Source organism: Paramisgurnus dabryanus, chromosome 16 (assembly GCF_030506205.2).
Source record: "Paramisgurnus dabryanus chromosome 16, PD_genome_1.1, whole genome shotgun sequence".
Taxonomy (NCBI): Eukaryota; Metazoa; Chordata; class Actinopteri; order Cypriniformes; family Cobitidae; genus Paramisgurnus; species Paramisgurnus dabryanus.
Window position 1 is genome coordinate 24,793,281 of NC_133352.1, and position 27,171 is coordinate 24,820,451.

A 27,171-nucleotide genomic window follows, 5' to 3' on the forward strand; every position below is an offset into this window, starting at 1 on the left:
TTTTTGGGGACATTCCATAGACGTAATGCATTTTATTCTGTACAAACTGTATATTCTATTCCCCTTACCTACCCCATTACCTAACCCCAACCATCACAGAATTCCTCCTTCTACTTCACATTTTCATGAAACATCATTTTGTTTGTTTGATTTATAAACTTGTTTCCACAAGGTCACAAAAATACTGGTATTCCTAACGTGATAATTACCATGCAGGTACACACACACACACACACATATACTGTACTGATAAAACTTTGTATAGACTGAATGCACAGTAAGGAACCCTGGATGCAAGCGTCCAAGAATTTTTCTAAAAGATATTTCAGCCAAATATAAAAAACAGGATTTACTCACCCTCGAGCAATTCAAGATACATCAACTTTCAAGCAAACACATTTGGAGTTATTTTAGTAAATGTCCTTGCTTTTTAAGCTTATAATGAGAGAAAACATGGATCAGAAAACAACTTCTGACTTTGAAGCCCAAAAAAGTGCATACATCCTTCCCAGAAGTAACCAGCACGGGTCCAAGAGGTTAATAAAGGTCTTTCGCAGGGTATCTATGAGATATTGTAAGAGTCCATCTGGACTCATGTGATTCACAAGAGTCACTACACAACGTACCCATGGCAACAACCGCTCACTACGGTAAAATTTGCTTAAATTGGATATATGCCCAGCTGCACTACTTCCTGAACTTCAGCCGGTTCCTTGTTTCCTGTCCGCCATTATTGGACAAACTGATTAATCCAGGTGTGTCTGATTATTGTTGTTGTGACTACTGAGGTCAGGCACACCTGGATTAATCAATTTGTCCAATAATGGCAGACAGGAAACAAAGAACCGGCTGAAGTTCAGGAAGTAGTGCAGCTGGGCATAAAGCCTGTTGCATGAGTCCAAGATGGCGCCGTTACCAGAAGCTAGTATTACAGTTTATAAAGTTTAAAATCTGGAATTTTTACAAAATCGCATCAATTACCCGCAGATTAACCCGTTTTTGGGGTTTAAAGTCAGAAGTTTATCATTATAAAGCTTGAAAGAGCAAGGCCATTTACTAAAATAACTCCAAATGTGCTCGTCTGAAAGATGATGGTGGATTGCTTGAGGGTGAGTAAATCATGCACTGTAAAAAATACTATGCTGCCTTAAAAATTTTTGTTAAATCAACTCAGATTTACAAGTCATGTCAAATATAGTTGAGAAAAGTCAACTTAATTTTATAAGTTATAACAACTCACCTGTAGTTATAACAACTCATCAATAGTCAAGATAAATAACAGTAAGTTGAAATGACTTGTAAATCCGAGTTGATTCAACAAAAAATTTTAAGGCAGCAAAGTATTTTTTACAGTGTGGGGTAATTTTGATAATTCGCTGGAATATTGAAAGATTAAAAAAGTCTTAAATGAGCTTTATTTTCTTTTAAAATAAACAGTTGTGGCCAAATTAACTGATTATTCTTGAAGCTAAAAAATTGATTTACAGCACATATGAGTAAGACCTGGGAAAGTGCTGTCCTATTAGTTAGGCAGTGTTAACTTTTTAAGACATGTACAGTCGTAAGTCAAGTGGTAGGTGTGATAAAAATGCCCAAAAGTCATTATGCTATTTTGAACTACATCCCTAATTAAACGACTAAATTACCCTCCACTCATTCTCATGTGACATTAAATTAAGGGTGTACAGCAATAAAAGTTAATATAATCTTCTTTTTTTTAAATCATACTTGTACCTACTATAATGTCTGCATTAAAATGATTTAATGAGTATCTTGGTCTAAACCTGCTTGAAGATTACATTAGAATTGCCCATGGCCTATATTCTTTGTGTCTTTAAAAATACAATTAGCAAATCTATATTTTAGCAATGACATCTTTTTATTAAGGTGCATTTGGGAAAAACAAGTCACACTTAGTAAACATTTGAAATAAAATCGTTTGTGATTGTTCGCCAAGGGCCTTTGGACTTGACAAAATGTCAAGGCTGTTATTGTCTTCCATTTTATGTGATTTACTACCTTTGCTAAGCTGGATGATACAAAGACAGGAGCAGTACCTTAAATCCAGATTTTTTGAAACGGTAGCATTATTCAGTACGTTCATTTCTCAGAAAACTATGTGAGAGAAAATATGGTTGCCTATGCAGATCATTTCTAAGATTTGCTATTTCTGGTGCTCTGAATAGTATTAATATTTAATCACATTATGAATCTGGAAAGAAACGCAATTATCAAAGTAAATACACATGTCCCCCCATGCAAGAAATTGCAAAAATCCCACAGAGCACAGTTTTCCTCCCTCAAGGTAAGGAGCAGGCGTAACATGACAGTGTAAAGACTTGCAACACTTATTTATTCAACTTTAAGCATACAAGTTCAAGCATCCTTTGAGACTGAATCAGTGTTATCCCTCAACATTCACCGGCTCACGGTGCTTGCATTAGAAATCTAATACAATTAACCGACCTTGGGGACAGGCTGTACCTTTACCTGAACTCCACTGCTCTTTAACTCTCGGGACTATTGCTTTTGGAGAACTCAGGGATATAATGGAGAAAGATATTCAAGAACTCTTTTAATTTGATTATTGTGCCTCAATGCCAATTAGACTAGATTAATTCAATAAAAAGTCATGTCTCCATTTGAATGCCTTTATTTATTAGGTTAGTGAGAGATACTTTGAATTGGTGCAGTACATTTTGCCTTGACATTGCTTCCTTCAGTATGAAAAAGATTGTAATATTCAGTCTTACGTGTGCTTAATTGTTATCCATGAGCGACAGAAAATACATTTCTTATGATTTTTGTTGAGATTGTTATTAGAAAATTAAAGATAAAAATGCATGTGGAACAGAAATATTCTGAGGTTAATGGGTTCAGTTTTGTTGGCAGGGACAAGCGCTTCATTTATGTGTGCTTGCTCTTCATCCCATGACCAAGTGACACCAGGCAAGACCTTTAGAAAGAGAAGGATACCGTCGTGAGCTTCATTGGCAGTATGTGTGGGTGTCTTTTGTGTATCTTTGACAGAAGAAACCTTGGCAATAGAAAAGAGAAGATGAGAAGATTTTTGTCTTTGATGATGTTGAGTAGGAGAGCACGGTTTCATCATGTGTGAATGAAACTTGGTAACAGTATAAGATGTGAGGAACCAGTCTGTGTGTGATTTAATTAAACTTAGTTTTTCATATCAACAGAGTTTGTGTAATAAAGTTAACATTGTTTAATACTTCCGTGTATACTTTGATGAAGTTTTACAAAAGTCTGGTATCAACTGACGTGTGTTTACAGATTGCAAGTAGCTGACGGTTTTCTCAGAAACAGCGTGCTTGTGTCTGTGTTCCCATTAATTAACAACACAAGTCTGCGGTTCACATAACAGTGCACAAAATAACCGTGAATATTGTGACGATGAGCTTGATAAAACTGAAGAATATCATTACTCCGTATCAAGGTGACAACCTCCTGTTCACAGTGTTATGTTCACAGTTCTGCCTATTTGTCTGATTGGAAACAAGAAATTCATAGAAAATCCTCTTTATGTGGAATCAGAAATAATTGGTATGTGTGTCGTTTGTGTATAGCGACAAATTATACCATTATACAATGCACAATGTATAAGAATTGTATTAATAAAATTTACATTTTGCACATACAGTACCATGAGTGTATAGCATAGATGTTATAAAATACACTACCAACTGCAGATTGTCAAAGACATTGGAAATAAAATGTCAAATTTTAAAAACGTTTTCTAAACAAACAAGCAAAACACAAAAAACGAAATCCCCCAGGTGTTGTCCTGTGTGTTAGCATTTCACTGATCTAAAGATGGCCTTTCATTGATTGACATGATAAAAATTGTTCTCTAATGTATAACGTCTGCTGCTGTTTTCACAAGCATCTTCGTGAGTTGGCCTTGTAAAATTTTTAAGCAAAAGTACATTTCTCAGCAGTCAATGTCATGGGTCAAACCTGAAATGAGATGAGGTATGCAAACCCCTCAAATCTCAGCTATCATCTTTTATTGAGGTCAACAGCGATTTCTGCAAGTTGGGAATATTGATTTCAAGATTTCTGTAACTTGTGAGAATATTGCTTGTGGTAAAGGAGGCGGTCATTTTTATTTTCTCGTCAAAGTGATGTAGGTCGCAGTCTTTGAGAAATGAAAGCTATAGGTTATAAATATCATGGTTTCTATCCATTACCTTCAGCTTCCAGTACAGGCCTAAATAAAAACACTTCCCATAGTGAGATACTGTGCTGACTTTAATTTGTTCCTCTGATCTGTTAGTCAACACTAGGATGAAGGTCTTAAAGAAATCTTTGAGCCTTTAATACTTTTATTTGATAAGGATGCTATTTTAGAATGAATTCTTTAATGTGGTTTTGATTTTAAATGTAAGCTTGCAAAGTCAGTTGCTTGTTATGAAAAGATGAGAAACCACTTCAGTGCCAAAGCGAATTCTCTTGCTCGACTTAACTCTGTTTTCCAATTCTCTCCTGTTAACCTGAAACTCTCCCAGGCATTTTTAAGATGTGTATGTCTTGCCTACTAAGTTATGATAGTCATAGTAAAAAATTCACGTGTAGGTGAATAGCAAAAGCCATGGACTGTAAATGGTTTGCACAGACTGTAAGACTGTTTATGTTGAAACATAAAAGACGACAAGAATACATCAAAATGTCAATTACTACAGCAAATCACAGCAGCGTCTCGATTCATTGCCAGATAATGGACTTAATTTCAAACATCTGCTTTGTGTGCTGAAGATACCACAGTAGTTTTAAGGTTCAGGTTATTCCATCCCATCTGAAAGAGAAGCCCTCCCTTTTGAGCAGAATCCAATGGAGTAAAAGTTTGACTCTTTGGCTAGCAGAGAAAGTTTTCTAGTCTGTGTGGGTGAAGGTTTCCAAAGGAGATTATCTTTGATCCAGCTGCAGTCATGGAGAATAACCTTGATTTTAGCAGTCAACAAGTCCTTTGCAAAGATGTGAGTCTCACATGTATTTTTACACTATATATGTTTATTAGACTATCCAAGTTGAATTTCTGACTTGGTTAAGCAGCATCAGTTTTATTGGTATTGTTATTCTCTCTTTTAATTATATATAGAAGAAATAAAAAAAAATAATAACCAGAAAGCTGAATATCCAGTTGACTTTTAAATTGTGTTAAACTGCTCGTGTTAGGAGTTGTGATGTGTGACAGTCTTAGTGTAAAAATGTTAATTGTTTCTGGCAACAAGGATTTTGAGTGTTTAAGTTTTTATCGCACTTGCGATTTCTCCTGCTGAGTGACAAACTCTGTGACACTAGACGTGCAAATTATTTCATGTGGTTTACAGCGAAATAATCAAGATTATTTTCCCAATCTTGTATGCAATAATAAAATTATGCTGTGCCAAAAAAAATCAAGTGGGTGGACATCTTTTCTAAAAAAAAAATAATCTCCAGTCTCTCTTTTAGTCTTTTCAGTCTCTCTCTCTCTCTCTCAGTCTTCAGTCTGTCCTTTTTAAAGGAAAAATGCTCAAAAATTAGGTCGATATCGTAATATATTCCATTAACCTTCTTTTACTGGGTAAAAAGCTCTTGCACCTCAACTTTGCAACACATAGTTCACCCAAATCATCTTTCATGCACTTAGAGGACTTTGCTACTAAATCATCATGGCATTTAATGAATTCTGCCAACAGGGTAATATTTCTGAATGCCGTTACAACAGGATTAAGCAGATTTTAAGCAAAACTATTTGGCGGCCGGTGACTTCTTTTTTCGAGGGTGCTCAATGCGAATGTATGTAGCCCGTCATGTGTGTGGTTCGTAATTTCACAATATGTGCTCTGCATGTCGATTGATCCTATGTGCATCATGTGTCTTGTCAAAATAAGTGTCTGCTGCTGGGTTTATGATAAAAGAGACGCTCGCGTTTGCCAGATACTCGCATAATCTCATGCAAAATCACTGTTAAGGCAGTGTCTTGCATGTATTTTGTGAACGTGAGCGTCTCTTTTATCATAAATTGTTTTGACGTGCGTGCAGCAGGGCAATTTTTTGACAAAACACGTGATGCACATGGTTCACATGACGCAACAAACACATATTTTGAAAAAACAAGCAAAACACATGACACTCCGAACACATATTTTGAATTTGCGCCCCGCGGATAAGCAGTCACATGCCATCACTGGTTTAATACGTGCCAAGAGCATTCAGTTAAAATCATTATCTCATTTTTGACGGAGGTGGCGTTTAGCGACCTTACATCTGAGCTCCTCAATTTCTCTTTAGATGAAAAGATTTTCCATGAGCATCTGTGTGAAATAACAGTTGTTTTAGCAGGACTGTCTTTTTTTTTGTTCATAGTGTCTAGTCTTTTTCTACCATCACCTTTCTTTAAACTTCTCTTTTTTTTCTCTTGTGTAAATATCTCCTCCTCGCTCCATAGCTCCATCTGCCTCTCTCGTTCTGTTTTTCTCCATTCGCCCCTTGCACGCTCTCTCTCATCAGTAGGGGGCTCTCGGTTGCCTTCATTATCATAGACTCACACTCAATCCTGCTACAGCAGAATTACCTCGCTGATTCTTAACCGTAAACCGGTTTAATACTGTTTTTCTGGAGGCCGTGTGTATATTTTCAGAACCATTTATATTCTCAGCAGATGGAACTTTGTCCTCCAGTCAAGTTTCCACAGCTTATGCAACCTCTGGATTGCAGCACTAACTCTATTGACATTTTTGCTTCTTGCAATGGGAAATTCTTCTTTAGAGGAATTTGAAGCTTCTTTAATGGTTTTTCCTCCTGTTTCCCATAATGCATAGAGAGATGGCTTGTGCCTCGATGCCATTTACAGAGCATTCTGAACAGAATTATATGTTTGCATACATTTGAAGAATGTCTGTTTTATTTTATGTTTCCTAGCTTTCTGCACATTAAATGTTGGTCCCTAGCTGTCACTGGTGTAATGATGTATCTTTATATGTTGTTATATGACAAACACGCCATCAGACATTGGAATACGAACACACACCGTATGTTTATTTACTTCCGTACAAGTGCAGGGGCGCTCTCACATCTACGTACACGTAGCTGTGGGCGTGACCTTGCTTCGCACCGAAGCAGAACATTACATCACTCTTTTTTTTTTTTTTTTAAAGTCTTTTTTTTCCAGATTAACATGTTCGGCAAAGACATTAGAACAATATACATTTGTTGCAAAATCAATACTGCAGTTGTTTACTTATATTCAAAACAGGTTTCGGGCCTTCAACAGGGCCTGAAGAATACCAGACATAACAGAACTTAAAACACTGTACGTCTGTTACACCAGCAAATACTGTTTCATTTAAGCTTTGTGGACTATATGGAACTTACTGCTGAAATGGGGTTTTCAGTAACACTCTAAAACAAAGTGTATGAATAGTCACTGTATTGCATACTCTTTAGAACAAGAAACAGTCAAAGGATGTTCACTTTTACTACTCAGAACATCTAAACGTAATCAGAGAGGCGGACAGGAGGTCTGCGATTGGATCTAGTAGGATATCTCGGGGAGATGTTACGTGTGTTAGTTTCTTCCATCTCGTTTTCAAATCCTAGTTCCAGCAATGGATCTGGGGTGCCCTGCTTAAGTTTTTTAAAGAAAGAGCAATTCCTCGTGACAGAATGTCCATTCCTTTCTGCGGTTACCATGGTGCCTTTGACCTTAGTGACCACAAGTGGTTTTACATTGTATGGTGTTGTTAGTTTGTTGTGTTTCTGCTGACGACATATAACCGAATCTCCAGGTTCAATGGCAGAGTGTGTGGCATGTCTTCGTGCGTCCGACAGAGCTTTCATTTTGTCCTTTGCCATTTTGTCTCTTTTGCGGATGTCAGTGTCAGCAGCAATGGTGATTGGTAGGGGTAAAGGTATTTTTGTTTGCATCTTCCTTTGAAAGATCAGCTCTGCAGGTGAAGTCCCCGTTGTACTGTGAGGTGTAGATCTGTACTCACGAAGGAACACATTAAGCTGTTGCTTCCAAGGGATGCCTTGAATGTGTGCAGTACGAATAGCTTTGCCTAGAGTGCGCATGAATCGTTCAGCTGTGGCATTTGCTTGTGGCCAGAGAGGGGTTATTTTCCGATGGTGAAATCCAAGATGTTCAGCAAACTGAGAAAACATTTTGCTATTGAACGGTGGGCCGTTGTCAGTTTTGAGGACCCTGGGTATTCCAAACATGGAAAAAACATCATCAATGGCCGGAATCACTGTATTGGCTGAAGTGGAGTGAAGAATTTTGATGACAGGATACCGCGTGTAATCATCAACAATGACTAATACATACTCGCCCGATGGTAGAGGTCCATAAAAGTCTGCGCTCACATCATGCCAAGGTGCTTCTGGCAGGGCGGACATCTGAAGTGGTTCAACATTAGTGACTGGTGTGTTAGCTTGACACGCAATGCAGTTTGTGATCATGGTTTCAACTTTATGGTCTATATAAGGGAACCATACCTTCTCTCTCAGCAGACTTTTGGTTTTGGCGATGCCCTGATGGCTTTCATGGGCGAGCTGTAATACTCTTTGCTGCAATGCTGTGGGTATTATTATTCTAGAACCTCTGAGTATGAGGTCATCACCTGGTGACACAGTGAGCTCAGAGCTGATGTTTTTGTAATGTTTCAAGGCGGTGGTCATGTCACATGTGCTTTTGTGCCATGTGTTGTTTCTTACATGTACACAGACCTGTTGTAGTACAGAATCGTTCTTCGTTTCAGTCTTGATCTCATCCAGTGTCATGGCTTTTGGTGTGGCTTGCAGAGCCATGAAGTTTACATATTCCTCAGCCACTTTAGATGCTCTCGTGTTGTGCTCTGTATCGAGAGGGACAGGGTGTCTGGACATAAAATCCGCTGGATTGTCTGTGCCTTTTTTGTACTGAATGGTAAGATTGTACGGCTGAAGTCTCAGACCCCACCTTTCGATTCTGGCTGGGGGCTTTGATCTGGGGTTGTTCCAAATTAACTCCAGTGGCTTATGGTCGGTAATCAGAGTAAAAGGATGACCGTAAAGGTACAAATGGAAGTGCTCGCAGCTCCATACAATGGCTAAAGCTTCGCGTTCAGTCTGGGAGTAGCGTGTTTCGACGTCACTGAGTGCACGACTGGCATATGCTATGATGCATCTCTGTCCGTTCTGTGTTTGTGACAGGATGGCCCCGAGGCCTACTGGGCTAGCATCCACAGCAAGTTCAGTGTCTTTAGATGGGTCAAAGTAAGACATGGTGGTGGCGTTGGCCAGGGCATCTTTAAGTTGCTGTAGGGCATTGCGATGTGTGTCAGTCCAGCTCCACTGTGTGCCTTTTTTAGTCAGGTCTCGGAGAGGCGCTGTGATAGTGGAGAAGTCTTTAATAAACCGAGAACAGTAGTTTGCCATTCCGAGTAGGCTTCGAATTTCTCCTGCGTCTTTAGGCTCACTTGCTTGTTGTATAGCTGTGACTTTTTTGGGGTCGGCAGAGATACCATCAGCGGAGAAGATAAATCCAAAGAACTCAAGTCTATGCTTATTGAATTCACATTTTTCACGGTTAAGTGTAAGACCACTGTCCTTTAACCTTTGAAACACAGCTTTTAGGGCTTCATCATGTGCGTCCTGTGATATGCCGAAAACAATGATGTCGTCACTGAGGTTTTTAACGCCACTGATGCCTTGTAGAGTTTGAGCTATGGCGTTCTGAAACACTTCCGCTGCAGAGGAAATGCCAAAATTTAGGCGTTTGTACCTTCTTAGTCCCAGGTGTGTGGTGAATGTAGTAATGTATCGGCTGTCTGGGTGCAGTTCTAATTGATGATATCCAGCTCTGAGGTCAAGTTTTGAAAAGAATTTTGCACCATTCAATTCCTGAATCACATCATCAATAGTTGGCGTTATGTGACGTTCGCGTTGTATGGCTGTATTTGCCTGCCGCATGTCGACACATATCCTGACTTTATTGGGGTCTTTTGGTTTGGGTGGAGTTACGATTGGAGATACCCATGGAGTTGGACCTGTTACTGTTTCTATGATGTCATCATCTGCTAGCTTTTGTAGCTCTGCTTCTACTTTCTGTCGAATGTGAAACGGCACTCGTCTGTGTGGTTGACATGTCGGCTGAACGTCTGGATTGATGTGAAGTTTCACCTGGAAGTTTTTGAGTTTCCCAATTCCTTCAAATAGTTGTGGGTGTGAGTCAACTAGTTCCTCAGCTACTGTGGATTTACCTTTTGTGAAACTGGTGGTACTGATTATGTTAATGAGTTCAAGTTCTTGTGCAGTTCCATAGCTTAAGAGAGTGTGTCCATCATTTTCGAGGACGTAGGACGTTCTTTGCCTCCACAGTCTTATGTGAAGTTTGAACATTGCATTGAAAAGATCCAGTGATGGGCAGAGCTGTATCAGAGCCATAAGCAAAGATTTTAATTGTTGCTGGTTTAAGCAGAGGCTTGGGTGTGAGTGTGTTAAACACTGCTTTGCTGATAATGTTTACCGCAGCTCCAGAGTCAATCAGAACTTTGACTTTAGTTCCATGTATTGTTATGTGCGTCTGAGGCTGTTGCTGACATGTAGTGGTGTTTAAAACGAATACATACGCGTCATCGCTGCTTGATGAATCAGTGTGCATGTGGCTGGCACATGTTGCGGTAACTTGTTTGACTCTGGTCATGTTGTTGTATTGCTTACGTGGATGCTCACTGTATTTCCTTGAGCTGCTCCTTGTGCTGTGTTCATTAGGGGCCTTAGAGCTGGAACGACACATTTTTGCAAAGTGGTTTGGTTTTCTGCATGCTCTGCATTCTTTTCCTTTGGCAGGACAGACATCTTGATGTGGATAATTTCCCCCACAATTTCTGCATTGAGTATTGGATGTTCGTCTGTATGTCGTTTTGAAATGACTTTGCTGCTTTGTTGCTTTGCCTGTATGCTGCAATGCATTCACAGCCGCCGCTGCGTGTTGTTCAATGCCTGTTGCTTGTTGTTCAGAAATTTCTAGAGTTCTGCCATGATCAAGAAGAGCCTCTAAAGACAGGTCAGGTTCTCTGAGTGCTTTTCTGCGCAGCCTTGATGAAGTGCAGCTTTGTATTAACTGTGCTTTTATCTCACGATCAACATCGGAAAACTCACAGTCTTTTGCAAGCATTCTTAGTCTTGTTTGATATGTGTCTAGATTTTCACCAGGTTGTTGTACAGCTTTTCTGAATTGGTATACTAGAAACTGTGTGTTCTTTTTAGGGGAAAAATACCCATCTAGTTTCGTTTTTGTTGCAGCATAACCATCGGTGTCTGATGCGAACGTGTCGTAGATATCATGCACGCGTTCACCGGCGAGGTGTAACATCAGCGCTTTTTGTCTTGCATCATTAGTGATATTCATAGCAATGAGATAATTCTCGAACCGCTGCATCCACTTGTGCCACCGAGTTCCTAACGAACTGGGGTCAGTTTCTGTGTCGAACGGCAGGATGGCTGTATTACTCAGTACAGACTGCATGACTGTTGTTAGATCACTTGTTTACTCACTTATCAGCCGAAAGATATCTTGATGTCTTGAAATGCACGATTAGATTGCTTTTAATCTCTCGTCGCCATTGTAATGATGTATCTTTATATGTTGTTATATGACAAACACGCCATCAGACATTGGAATACGAACACACACCGTATGTTTATTTACTTCCGTACAAGTGCAGGGGCGCTCTCACATCTACGTACACGTAGCTGTGGGCGTGACCTTGCTTCGCACCGAAGCAGAACATTACAACTGGCACATTCCTCTTAAAAGAGACTGTCCTCCAAAAATAACGGCCTCATGGGTGGTTTGTGCAAGCACCTTATTACGACGTAAAGTGATGTATTACGGTGTTCTCTAGCTTATACAACCTGTTGTAACGTTTTAAGGTTTTTGCATTATACATCAGATTAAACACATTTCATTTTATGAATTTGTAAATGTAGAAACGGTTTCATAAACATGTATGGTTTTAAAGATATTTTGGAGCATCTAACCCCACCCTCACCCTTACCCTAAACCCAACCACTTCTCAACCATATAAACACAACACGCAAGTAAAAGTAAAATCAGGTATTTACTGCATAAAACAGTATAAAAGTATTACAAACCGTTCGCGTTGCAAACCTTGCGAACTACAGCCATACGATTACTTTATATGAAGAACTCTGTGATCAAAACGCACAGTCAGATCTCATTCAAACATAAACCAGCATTACGTAGTCGGTCACAAGACCCAATAGCGCTTCACATTCTTAGCTAATGTAATGATGCAATCGGTCACGAGACACATGAGAGCCAATGCCTTTTCACGATCATAGATGACGTACTGTATCATCGCTTCTCAGTTTTTCAATCAGTGTACACCGGATCTGATATTTACAGCAGTTTGTCATCATTTTCATATTATATCATATAATAAATAAATGGGTATGTTATTTGCCCTAAAAGCCTGAATAGTGTAATGTGTAATAAAATACAATTAATCCAATTTAAATTGAAAATCTTATCCCATTACGTGTCATCATAGCAAAATGTTCCCCCAAAATATCATTTTATACCCTAATATATTAAGTTTCACTTGCTGCTGGTAGAGGCGCTAATTTAGTAAATGCATCTATTGGTTGTATTTGTTGAAATGGACAAACGACCAAAGCAATCTTATGAGTTGGAGGATATTGCCTTAAAAAGGTCCTAACATGTAAACCAACCATCTAGGTACAGATATATACATTTTGTACCAGTATGTACCTTTGAGGTATACTAATATATATATATGCATACAGTATAAGTACTTCAACGGTACATGTTGGCAGTTCAAAGATACATATTTGTACCTAAATGGTACATATTAGGACCTTTATTAAAGGGTACTGCCCCAGTGACAGCTTTGTACCTTTATTTTTGACAGTGTAGGCTATTGAAGATTAATGTAAATGCTAAAGTAAGTCACATCACTATAGTACCAAACCACAATAACACGGTACTAATATTCATTGCGAGATATTTAATAAATCGCATTTAGAGTTTTAAACTGGGTGAAAATGTCCAATGTAAGATTAAATACAATCACAAGACTCACCACTTCATTTCTGCTTTATAAGCATCTCGTTCAGCAAGAGATAATTCTAATTGAAGCTTTTTCTTTCACATTCATAATTCTGATTGGCTATGTCTTAAGAGATAGTGGCACACAACTGTGAATAGTCAGCTTTGAGACTCTCCCACATGGAGCTCAGATGGAGCAAAAGCCGACTCTTTATTAATTTGCAGCCTTAATTTATTCTAACAGAGAAAATTTTAATTTGGGACAATTTTAATAAATGTGACCTTTTCAATATCTCCAACGTATTGAAAATGCCCATGTGGTTATTTCTTTCTTTGCTAAGCGCTGTGCTGCAATACATTCAATTTGTGAAACCTTTACATGAAATCCAATTACAAGTAAAATAATTTAGAAGTTCTGTTTTTTCCAGGTTGAGCTTGGGAAAGAAAAAGAGAAAAAGGTCAGGCATCGGCGTTACCAATGTGCCGCCATAATTCTGAGTGTGGTGTTCCTGATATCGGCACTTAGCATCTTTAGCCTGGGATACATATGGAGCGCGAGCCCTCCGAAGGTAAGAAAAATTCAAAACTTTTATGGATGCTGGGATATTAATGAGAATGGTGCATGACTGTGGATTCATTAGGAAACGATTAGAATAACAATCATGCAATGAAAATGAAAGACGCTGAGGCATCTGCACACGCTATTGAGCATTCTTGGGAATCCAATCTTGATTTCCTTGGAATAAACAATAACATCACAGAGTTGGGAAAGACAGCAGAATGAATAGATAAATACGCTGTGAATTGTTTGTAATAAGTTTGCCGAAATAATCAGAACTGCAAAACGTAGATATTATTCATGTTATTCCTTAATTTTTGCCGACACGCAGAAACGGGGCAGCGGCTAAATAATTGCCAATACTGGCCTGTCGACAAACAAACAAATAAACCTTATGTTTGGTGTACTATGTTATAAATTAAGTCTCCCCGAGGATACGGCTCCTTTAACATTTTAACAGCCAATTCTTTTAGCACATTTGCTGAAACTACACTTAGACAGCCTAATTTCTGCATAAGATATTTCACGCTCCTGGTTGAGAAGTCATCAAAGAAGGAGTGATGATTCTCACAGGGCATGTAATGGGTTTAATGACACTGGAAGTCTGGGGCCGTAGAGATTGAGAATAAGTGCTCACAATCTTGAACTGCTGTGGTCGGATAAGCTAGGGCCCATACAAATGCTGATCTTCAGCAATGAGCACTATAATGGCACTTTAAAACACAATGATGGGGCGAACCGTTAGGGAGTCTTTTTTTCAACAGCAGTATGGGGGAAATATTAGGCAAGCGATGTCTCTGTGTGTGTGTGTTTTACACAGCTGCAAGTGCTGACACCACAATGAAACCTGAATGTGCAACTATTGCTGCTTCAGGCATCACAATTCCGCAGCTTAGATATGAATATTTCAAAGCATCACTGCATATTTCATAAGCCCCGCCTCGTGTTATTTAGACTTGTAGGTAGTAAGTGTTTATCACTTTGCTTATTGTGCAAGGTAAGGCATCATCAATTATTTCTATGCTCTTAAAGGTATAGCTCCTGACAAACTAATTAGAAGTCAATACATCAATACAGCAGGAGATTGTCTTTGCCAATCCCTCCATGTGGCAGCGTAGACAGGCAAAGTGGTCTCTTGTGCCTAGGTTTGCATAAACTGCCATGTAAAGGTAATTTGCTCACCATATTGTGTTTCAATATGACACGGTAGCCGCTTGGGAACTTCTTTTAATTACTTACAAACATATGTTGTTACAGAAGCCCAGGGAAGATGAAGTGATTGCTATCATTCTGTATGCTACTGTGTTTAAATGTGCAAGGTGTGTGTGTGTGTGTGTGTGTGTGTGTGTGTGTGTGTGTGTGTGTGTGTGTGTGTGTGTGTGTGTGTGTGTGTGTGTGTGTGTGTGTGTGTGTGTGTGTGTGTGTGTGTGTTTGTCACTGTGTGTTATTCAGTTCCTCTCTTGGCTCCCAACAGTGTCTTCATGTTTATCATGTCCTAATTATTGTTTTTCTAACTTCCTCTGGGATTACACCGTGCCTGCCATGTCACCTAATAGAACTGATTTTAAAATGAATATAGTGAAATATATGTAAAAAAAAAAGGGCATAACTTCTCCACTCTACTTTTGAACACGCTGAAATATCTATGTAATGCTTTATTTTAATAGTCCACTTTAGATATTTTACTATTTATAAATAACTTTACAGCTTCTTGTCAACTACCAGTCAGTGTCGTGTTTACCATTTTGGGAGCCCCTAAGCAAAGTCAGAGGACCTGGGGCCTCATATGCCCCAACAAAGGTTTTCCTTTGAACATTAATATTGTTAAGATATTAAGAATTAATTTAGACATATAGAAACCAAATGTATTTTATTTTAAACTGCTTAAAGTTTAAGTAACTGATTTAAAGTTTGGTATAAAACTAAAATTCTTGGTTTAAAAAATAAAAATAGTGTCCATTGTCTTATTCAAAATGATATAATTCTATACCAGCGGTTCCCAAACTTTTTCCATCAGTCCCCCCTTGTACAGTAAACAAAAAGATTTTCAGGCCCCTCTCAGATATATCCTTTGCTTGCAAACTCCTTATAGGATGTTTTTTTATTTTGTTAATGTACCACAACTTGTGTGACATCTTACTAAAAACTAAATGAGAAACAAAGAGGAAGCATTAGATTCAGACTGATCTAACAAGCTGAACTAACAAACACCAGCAAATTACATTGTAAGTTAGTTATTGCCTGGATTTATAATGGGAATCACAAAACTCTCATGTTCATATTGCAGAAACAAACTTACTGTAAGATACAACAAACATAGAGACTAGACATACACTAAAGATGAGATTTTAATGACATTGATGCGATAGAATATGATTTATGCATTTTCTGTGTGATTAAAACATCTGCGTAGTGTTTTATAGCCTATCATGTTATACCTGCATTTCATGATGAGTGTGGAACAAAAGATTATGCAAGTTACGTGGCGCAAGTTACGTTGCTAGTAGGCATACGTAATTTAACCTTATCAAAGAACCTAATAAAATATATATTCCCAAATATTTCATAGGCTATAGGGAATTGCGCGCAACTTTCCTGGGTTTTTTGTTTGTTTGTTTTTAATGACCTGCGCAAATCCGCCCCGCAATAAAGTGACAACTTCTTTACCCGCCCTAACTCGCCCCGCAATAAAGTGACAATTTCTTTACCCGCCCCAAACCGACCCGCGCATCACTTAACCCTATCCATTACTGTCTACTAATACCAAAGATATTGGGTATAACAAGTTTGAGCACTCTCACTACTATTAACTCTTTCCCCGCCAGCATGTTTTCAAAAAGTTGACAGCCAGCACAAGCATTTGTTTTATGATTTTTTTGTGCATTCCAGAAAATTTGTTTCTTCGTTAAATATAAACATACAATATCAAATGAAAGAAGAGACCCTCTGCTTTTAAACAAAAAAACAATAGTTTTATTCAAAAAAATTAAAGTTTTATGCTATCTCAAATATGGGTAGGTTTCTTAAAAAAAATACACATTTTGAACAAAAAGCTGAAATAATTGAATTTTTGTAAAAGGCTTTTGTTGAAGATCAGATTCAGAACAATGTTTCAACATAACCAGAATATTTACTGCTTTCGAATCTGTAGATGCTGAATTGTTTTAGAAGATGGGTAGCCTGTAAAGAGTTAAAAGTTGGATCAACTTAAAAAGTTATTTTAGTTTCACTTTAGGTGAAAAATTTAAGTTGAATAAACTTTTTTATGTGTTACCAATTAAAGTAACTTTTTAAGTTCAACCAACTTTTTACAGTGTAACAGCACCACCTACTGCATAATATCGGAAATGTGGATTGCCGTAAATCACGTCTTTTGGAAGCGTTGTCTCCTAATTCATGAGATAACTTGTCAATGGTGTGGAAATAATTAATAGGGTTTAATGCAATGGTCAATATGGCCGCTCTGGCGATGTCACACCTTTCAGTTAAAAGAACCAATCATCAATCAATCTTTATTGACTGATGATTTTCTGGGGGAGGGGCTTTAGAGTCACTTGATGTGCTTGCCAACCTGTGGGCATGCCCAATATAGCTGAAACAACCTCGAAAAGGTGTTTTAGCACAATTTGAACTTGAGACACCAAAGTAAAAGTATAGTAGATGTCAGGTTTAATTGTTGTATGTCATACAAAATTTAATATATCTACTTGAATAGGGAAACACGCTGCCAAGACACATTGCAAACAAAACCAAGATCTTATCTAAATCCAAGTTTGCGATTAAATAAAATACACTATAAGATTATTAAAATGTTCTCAAAATCAATAATAAAAAAGCTCACAGATTCAGTCTGGGTTTAGTACACAATATTTGCCCTGTTCAGCTGATCTGTCATCTATTAACTGGCCTGTGTGTTGTCCTGGCAAGTAACTGTAATTTGACAAACAAGTCAAAACCGCACATGTGCCGCTGACAGTCTATGTATTTCAGTCTACCTTATCAGGTCTGAACCACCGGCGTCTGGCGTATTGACTGCGGTGTCAGACAACATCTCGAATAGATCACACGCACAGCAGTGGAGAGGAGCTGTGAAATTGCCTTTGCCACACGTATGTCAGGCTCACTAGACTTGCCCCCATTATTCAAGCTGAAATTACCTCACTCACCTTGTTGCCACATTGCGTTTGCGAGGCAGCATCGCAAAATGTGCCCCCAACCACCTCTTAAGGACTTCTGTGTCCAAAACTCTGTCTTAACGAACACAGCTGCACCTGCTCTCCAGTAACGGTGGCAGGTGCTGGGCAATGATCGGCCTCCCGAGCAGGTTCGTTTTCTAGTTGTGGCTTGCAACTGGCCTTTTAAGATTGCCATGTTGTGCTCATCACAGGAAAGACGGATAGACTTGGAAGTCATGACGGCTATGCTGTTCGCTTTCTTTCTAATGTGAGAGAAAACATTCTTAAAATAATCTTCGATCGCCCTCTTCTTTCTTTATGTGTGCTCTACAAGTGTAAATTCCTCAGGTTTTCATATCTTGGAGGATAAATGTTACGATAATAATATGCAGACCGGCCAATCTGAGCAGCTGCTTTTGGAAACCCCTGCAGTGATGTGAAGCGTTTGGTCTGCAATCTTCCTTTGTTCGCTCATCAGAATCATTTATTCACTTAAAGGCTGATGCAACAGTCTCCAACCTCCACCTGGATGAAACAAACTGTTCCCTTGTAAAGGAGCGGCGAGGGAACACGGCTGAATCTGTACCATCCAGTCAGGGGGTCCCGGGTGGATTTTAAATGCCTTTTAAAACGTGGCTGAGGAGGCACTAGAAGAGACCCAATCACTTCTATCTTTTTTATACGTTCTCTGGTGGTCTCCAGCATCCCTGTTAAATTCTTATAAATAAGAAGCCTACTGAAGCTTGAAAAATATAGTAAGTCTGCATTAGAACATGATGCAAAGGTTTTCCCCCAAATTGACATTCATAAGTGGCGGTTCATATTTCGCGTCTGAAACCTTGTCATATGACCTGCGATGCGCTTGCAGCATTCTAAAAAGTTGAAATGTTTTTAACTCGATTCAGTGCGGATGCGCCTGGAAAAAACGTGCCCGTCGCACTGCGTGCAAGACGCGACCACATTGTTTCCATTATGAGTGTTCATACCATAGGCATACCACACGCATACATTTGAAATAACGAACTTGAGCGCGCAAAAGACGCGAAATGTGAAGCGCCCCTAATGATACGTACACATCAAACATGAGGCTTCGCGTTGCTCGCTCTAGATTACTCGCAGGATTTAACTTGTGTGTCATGTGAATTTTTCACTCGAGTTGAAAATTTTTAACTTTTGTGTTTTTGTGTTTGAGACGAATACCTCGTTTTCACGGCAAACGCGCCGCCCATAGACCGTAAAAAAAGATGGACAACGCGATGTTGCCTCCCTCCATTGTAATGAATTGAAGCCAAAAATGTCCGACCGTGGTCGCCGCCATGTTACGTAAAAACGTCGGTTTGGAGCCAAGGCATGCGTAGAAGGAATCGTCTGTGGAGCCAGAGGTGGAGTCACGGTATCAAACTTCCGCCCAAACGCTCGCACGACCAATTCAACCACGCCAATCTTAACGACACGCCCCGTTTCTATAGCATCAAATTACTAGCTAAAATGAAATGTATCACAAAAATGAACACTTGAACATATATCAGCGTGATAACATCTACTTGAAATGACCAAAACCATCTTTCGGAAACTTTTATTGTAAGTGTAAATAATTTTTTTATTTAGTGCAGAGTCCCATTCGTTTGAATGGAGAGGGCGGGGTTATGACTTGTACTGCAGCCAGCCACCATTGGGCGATCAAAGAGCCAGAGGCTTCACTTTTCAAGACTTTTGAGGCACACCCGGCGCCGCCCATATCATGTCATTCACACCGCCCCATGCGATGACACGTCTGATCGCGTCTTTGCATTGACTTTGTATGTAATCAATTCGTGCAAATCGTTGAACTAGCATCTGGTGTGAACCACAGTAATGCTACATACACTTGTGAGCATACCACACACATACATTTGAAATAACGAACTTGAGCGCGCAAAAGACGCGAAATGTGAATCACCCCTAATGCTATGTATACACCAAATGCGGGGGATCGTGTTGCTCACTCTAGATTACTCTCGGGATTTAAGTTCGTGTCATGTGAATTTTTCGCTTTAGTTTAATATTTTCAACTTGGGCGAAGACGCGTTTGAGGTGAATAGCGCATTTTTCACAGAAAAAGCACCGCCCATATCGTGTCATTCACATCGTGTCTGTGCATTGACTTTGTATGTAATCTACTCGCGCAAATCGTTAAACTCGCATCTGGTGTGAACCCACAGTAAGGCAGGAGAGAATAAAAATTGTATTTGCATCTGCATTAATTTATCATCAAAATGTGTCATGCAAATTTTTTGCCTGAGTTGAGTATTTTCACTTGGGCGAAAACGCGTTTGGGGCAAATAGCGCATGTTTTCGCAGCAAAAGCGCCTCCCATATTGCGTCATTCGCATCGCCCCGCGAGGATGCGTCTGATCGCGTCTGTGCATTGACTTTGTATGTAATCTACTCGCGCAAAACGTTAAACTCGCATCTGGTGTGAACCCACAGTAAGACAGGAGAGAATAAATATTGTTTTTGCAGTAGCATTAATTCATCATCAAAATGTGTAAAAGATGCTGCCACCCCTTACTTCAAAACATAACAACAATGCCTGTTGGAATTTTAAGCCATTTAAAATCCAAATAAACTAATTTAATTAACAGCTCAATTAATGCTGTGTTATAAATAAATGTGTGTAGATGCTACATTAAGTTTACTAAAGTCTCTAAAAGTACAAATTAGTGCTCTCAGATCCTGTTTCTACACAGACGGCTGTCACAGAGCTCTCTCACACCTGAAGAACAGGGCAGATTTCATCAGATTAACTCAACTGAAACTGCTCTTAACACCACCTCGATCCACAGAATGTGCCTCATTATTTCAAATAGATTAAGGGTTAAATCTGTCAGACAGATATGGCGTTACATTCACAGTCATTGATATGTGGGTGGGGTGCAGTAATTGAGATTTTTCTATCTTGACTGCATTGAGCGATGTCTGAAATATGAAAAAGATTGGGGCTAGCTGTCATAGTTTTTACTTTAGTAGATTTATTTTAGTGTAGGCTTACAGTATATTTGTTTGTAAACGGCATATACAAACTTTTATACAACTTTTCCACAGTTTTTATTCATGATCAAAGAAAAGGGATGGCTTGCTTCACACTTTATGCCTATTATTGGCTTTTTAGTTGGCTTACAAGGTCGAGCAATTTGTGCTTTCAGTCTTTTTCTCTCCGTCAGAAGTTGTTTTCTGGTCTTAAGCAAATTTTGACTTTTTTATAATGAGACTGAAAATCAAAGTTACTGAGCATCATCTTTGCTATATGACAACTAGCCTGGGTTATCTTTATTAAAAGCTTATCACTGGGCTCGGTCACTCTGACATGTGATGGGATTATTGCACTGCACAAGTTTATATTATGTTGTTTTAGTGCGGCTCTTATCAAAGGTAATTTTCAGCATCTCTTGCCCTGTCGATACGTGTCTGTTTCTCAGTCAGGGTAAATAGCGATTTGGGAGGATCCTGTTTGATTCTGTGATAAAATATAAAACACTAAGATGATTGACATCTACTAGTGGGAGCTGAAATATTCCCAATGAGAGAAGCAATGCATACAAATTATTGACCTGTATTCTTTTATGGGGTTAGCATGTAGTTAAGAGTTATAAGAACCTATATTAAAATATCTATGTAAATCATAGCATAAAAATAACACTGTATGTAACACTGTAAATAACACTTTGCATGGCCCAGAAAACACAATTGACAGGTCTCTTTGTGTTAAAAAACATCACATAGCTTTTCTTACTTACTTGACTCCGTCTCATCTACAACCACCTTGATATTGATGCATAATTTATCTCTTCAGCATATGTTGCATATGAGGCAACCAAAGACTGTCAATAAAATAAACAACCTACTCTCTTTAACACAACAATGAACTTAATGAAATAGGCACATTTGCAGCCTTGAACGATGGCACCGCATGTCCCGACGACACATCCTAAAGCATTTTCTAAGACAGAAAAACTAAATCAAAGCAATTTTAATAAAACTTTATTTCATTTTACAATACCCATAAATAGACATACACTCACCTAAAGGATTATTAGGAACACCATACTAATACTGTGTTTGACCCCCTTTCACCTTCAGGACTGCCTTAATTCTTCTTGGCATTGATTCAACAAGGTGCTGAAAGCATTCTTTAGAAATGTTGGCCCATATTGATAGGATTGCATTTTGCAGTTGATGGAGATTTGTGGGATGCACATTCAGGTCACGAAGCTCCCGTTCCACCACATCCCAAAGATGCTCTATTGGGTTGAGATCTGGTGACTGTGGGGGCCATTTTAGTACAGTGAACTCACTGTCATGTTCAAAAAACCAATTTAAAATGATTCGAGCTTTGTGACATGGTGCATTATCCTGCTGGAAGTAGCTATCAGAGGATGGGTACATGGTGGTCATAAAGGGATGGACATGGTCAGAAACAATGCTCAGGTAGGCCGTGGCATTTAAACGATGCTCAATTGGCACTAAGGGGCCTAAAGTGTGCCAAGAAAACATCCCCCACACCATTACACCACCAGCCCGCACAGTGGTAACAAGGTATGATGGATCCATGTTCTCATTCTGTTTACGTAAAATTCTGACTCGAGGAAATTAAAAAATGAAATCGAGATCATCAGACCAGGCAACATTTTTCCAGTCTTCTCCTGTCCGATTTTGGTGAGCTTCTGCAAATTGTAGCCTCTCTTACCTATTTGTAGTGAAGATGGTGGTACCTGGTGGGGTCTTCTGCTGTTGTACCCCATCCGCCTCATGATTGTGCATGTTGTGGCTTCACAAATGCTGTGCTGGATACCTCGGTTGTAACAAGTGTACCATCAACAAGGCATTTTCACCCACAGTACTGACGCAAATACTGGATGTTTTTCCCTTTTCACACCATTCTTTGTAAACCCTAGAAATGGTTGTGCATTAAAATCCAAGTAACTGAGCAGATTGTGAAATACTCAGACCGGCCCGTCTGGCACCAACAACCATGCCACGCTCAAAATTGCTTAAATCACCTTTCTTTTCCATTTTGACATTCAGTTTGGAGTTCAGGAGATTGTCCTGATCAGGACCACACCCCTAAATGCATTGAAGCAACTGCCATGTGATTGGTTGATTAGATAATTGCATAAATGCGAAATTGAACAGGTGTTCCTAATAATCCTTGGTATATGGTAATGTTATATACACAATTAATAAATCATATCCCCTATCGTAAAAACACATACAGTAAATGTTTGTAGACAAAAAAATGCAAAACAATTAAACAAACTGACTCTTTAGAGGGACTTTATTGACTACACTCAAAGATGTCAAATTTACCCTTTTAACTCACTACAGAAGTTTCTGAAACACAAAAAAGTACATTTATGAAAAGCAGATAAAAAGCGCCTTGTAGATCTTTTCCAAGTTGCTGGAATGTGAAATAATTTTCATATCAGCAAAGTGGAGTTCATTCATTCATGACGCAGTCCAAGTGTGTAACAACAGTAAAGGTGTTGATTTGCTCGTGCTGTGCCTGGGTCCATAATTTTGCTCTCTGCTTTTAGAGGCATTTGACTGCATACAGAGAAATTAAGTCAATTTAGCTCTTGAAAGGAAGTAATTAAAGAAAAAAACTTAGACTGTTGCTATTTGCAGTAAACACAGATGTATTTCACATACCAAGGTTAAAACTAAATACAGCTCTTCAAAAGGCTTCACTAAGAGCTTATTTTCAAAAACTCCTCATCATTTAATAGCTGGGAATGTCATTGAAAGAATTCAATGGTGCAGAATGATGAAACATTCAAAGATTTGATTTGCACTGGGAGTTTAAAAAATAGTCGCATGCATGTATAATACATGACATATTTTAGGTTAAACCAACACTTAAGAGAGATTTCTGCCTCTTTAACCACTTTAAATCCAGTCTGTAGGCTAGTTTGCCTAACCATTTACACACCAAAGTTTAACACTATTTTGCTGATGTTAGGTTTCAAAGCCATCTTTGCGTGGAAAAGATTGTTCCTCCAAGCACTAAACCTACTTGCTCTGCGTGATATTAGACAAAAAGCTAACAGCAGATGTAACAGTGAGACAAAAATGCTATACTCTGTGGCGCAAGAGTACAAACACTTGATCATAACACTGCAGGAACAAAAGTTTCTGAACCCTCTTTCAGTGAGGGCAAAGTGCAAAACCAATTTATGAAAAATCACAACGCTACTCTTACAAATACATAAACACAAACTTGAAAGGAAAATGCATTTATGGATGCATACCCGTCTTTCTGTACAATAGTACACTCAAAAAAAAATGCTGGGAAAGGGGAAGAACCCAACCCGCTGGTTTGTTTTAATTGTTGGGTCAAATATAAATATTTTCTGGGTTAATTTTACCCAATAGCTGGATTTTGTACCTTTTTGACCGAAGACTGGGTTGAAAATAACCGTTAAGAGTGTATAGGATTATGGGAATGGCTTTCATTATCCTTTTTAATATTATGATTGCAAATATTGTTGTTGTTGATAATGTTGTTTTTGCAAATGACAAAATATGAATATATAGTTAAGTATATACTGAGAGCCATTTCCATGTACGCTGCATGAAATAACATGCCTGGTTTGATTTAATATCATCTATCATTTTAAAGGGCACCTATTTAATTGCTAAAAAAACATTATTTTGTGTATTTGATATAATACAATTTGTTAGCATGGTTTATGGTTTAAAAAAAAAATTCCATATACCCTACATTTTTGTAGCTCCAGATTTCCCTCTCTTCGTGAAACGCACAGATTCATGTAAAAAAAACTTTTGATTTGAAAAGCGTTGAAAATCTGTACGTTGTGATTGGCCTGAATACCTCTGACATCAGTCGGAAATGTGATTCGCTCACAATGCAATGCTAACAGGAGTTTACTTACATGCTCTGAGTCCAAGCGGGAGGAATTATGATAATGTCGGTCTTGTCTACATCACCAATCGCAGGAAGTAAACTGTTGCCTACAATCCATGTGTTTGTTGTAGTCCAAGAGATTTACGTTGGAAACCATAACTCGAGACATTGTTTACTTTGGGGTGTTTACCTTTTGCATATAGTTAACATCTACTAATCTAGCCTGACATTGTCATACTCAATTCTAGTCAGAATTTGACCGCTCCATTGGGTTGTTATTATGGGGCATGTTTCAACCATTCGTAAGTTAGATGAACTTCATTCACGGGCTCCCGAAAAGGAGCTGGCAATGACCGCTAGTTATATCCACGTTGCCGTGCACGCAGAGTTGCCCATTTTCATTGTGTCCCATGTTCTTAGCAACCATAGGAGTCAGCTGATAAATTTAACTTTTGCGGGACGGCAAAAACATCTTTCCGATTAACAAATGTATTGATCGCATTTCTCTGTTCCGCTTTTAAAATCAATGCGCTGTCGATATCATTTAGAACAGACTCAATGGCAGAATATTCATATCTCAATTCTCCATCGGCAGCTGTCTTTGATGTAAACGGATTCAACACAAGCGCTCTTTGGTCACGTCGTTGATTACGTTACTGTTGATCATCTGTCCATCATTGTATAAAGCCCTCCCTGACAATTTGATTGGTCCGAGCATAGTAGCGCACCATTGGAGCAGCTCCAGACGGAATTTCCCCCAGCCTACAATGTTGTGGGCGGGGCTAAATTCGGCTGGCACCCAGGCTAGTACTAATACACACCTACACACCAAAAGAAATGTAAAACCGTGAAATGGATAATTGGTGCTCTTTAATCGACTAATGTCTTATAGTTTCAGTAAAATATACCATTTTACAATCTTTTTATGAGAAAATAAATGTTCCAAATTCCTTTTTATTCTATAATTATAATAATAATTTTCTTTTTTTTTCATATAAAGCTGCTTTGAAACGATGCAACATTGTAAAAAATGCTATATGAATACATTTGCTGGTGATATTTGCAGCCTATTATTACGCTACATTAACCATGTTTATGAGAAGTCATGCATGTGTTTACCTGTTGTTGTTATGATCTCAGTACAAATACCACAAATAGCACCTCAATGGGTTGTATGCAAGCGATGTGATAAAATATCACTATTTGTTCAATTGAGGTTATGCTGGCTCATCTGTTGCCTAACTTATGAGCTTAAAGGATAATTCCGGTATTTAACACTTTGAGTCTCATTTCTGGTTTGTTTTGGATGAACTACAGTGATGGACACTGAAATTTTGACAATGGGTCATGTCTTGACTTTTTGACTCGTTTAGAAGCGTCTCTTGACTGCTTCAGAATGGAAGTCAATGACCATGCACAAACATGTCATTAAAACAACACTTAACGTTCATTTTCAAAACTGTGCTACTCACAGAGTGGTTCGTGGTGTTCGTTGATGATTAAAAACAAGTTGTGTAGCGAAATACAGTTTCTGTCTTGTTTTATTTGGCATTTTGTAAAATTCCATTGACTTCTCTTGGAAGACTCATTGCTCGCTGATATATCACTCCGCCGCTGGGAAACAGAAAAGGGTCTGTTTACATGTGGTTGTAGTTTTTTCACCCGGTTTCTCTCAGAAGAAATTTTTTCCATATTTGATGGCTCAGTGACCAGTTTTAGGTTTGAAGTTGAGCTCCATTGTGACTGTCTATAGGCTAGACACCGAGCGCACTTGTATGGCAAAGTGGTTGTCGCCATCAAGTGGTCGGGAGTGTGCTAACGCTTCAGACTCAAATATAGAGAGGAAGTATATACGCGGTTGTGAGGTATCTGAAAAAATTGTTCCACTATAGCAAATAACACGGATTGAAATCATACATTGCGCCAATATATTTGTTTTTAATCATCAACGAACACCACGAACGACTCGGTGAGTAATACAGTTTTGAAAATGAATGTTAAGTGTTGTTTTAATGACATGTTTGTGCATAGCCCTTGACTTCCATTCTGAAGCAGTTAAGAGACGCTTCTAAACGAGTCAAAAAGTCAAGACACGACCCATTGTCAAAATTTCTGTGTCCATCACTGTAATTCATCCAAAACATACCAGAAATGAGAATCAAAGTTTTAAATACCGGAATTATCCTTTAAGATAATAACTCTGATACTCTATCATAAGCTTTCAATTGTTATTCTGTCTAAGGCTAAGCTGGAAGCCCCTACCATCCTTTACATAACGTTTGGCTGATTTGCATTTAAAACTGTAGTGAATATCTAAGGGAAAACTTGACAGGCTTTAAGTCGTATGTCTGCATACAGCCTCACTCCAGATAATCTTGAGCTAGGCTTTTGAGACCAAAATAAACTACTGCCCTTCTATTCACCCAAGGCAAGAGCTCAGAGACTTGTGCATTGTTAC

General features: G+C 38.6%; 1 protein-coding gene across 1 annotated transcript in view; it reads left to right on the forward strand.

Annotated features, from left to right (window-relative positions):
* The first annotated feature begins 4,847 nt into the window (after positions 1-4,847).
* tnmd (tenomodulin) overlaps positions 4,848-27,171 on the forward strand; it is a 55,270-nt gene continuing 32,946 nt past the window's right edge. The window contains exons 1-2 of the mRNA XM_065273087.1: positions 4,848-4,994; positions 13,504-13,644. Of these exons, the coding sequence (XP_065129159.1) occupies positions 4,947-4,994; positions 13,504-13,644 (189 nt within the window). The 5' untranslated portion in view covers positions 4,848-4,946. The remainder of the gene's footprint in view (positions 4,995-13,503; positions 13,645-27,171) is intronic.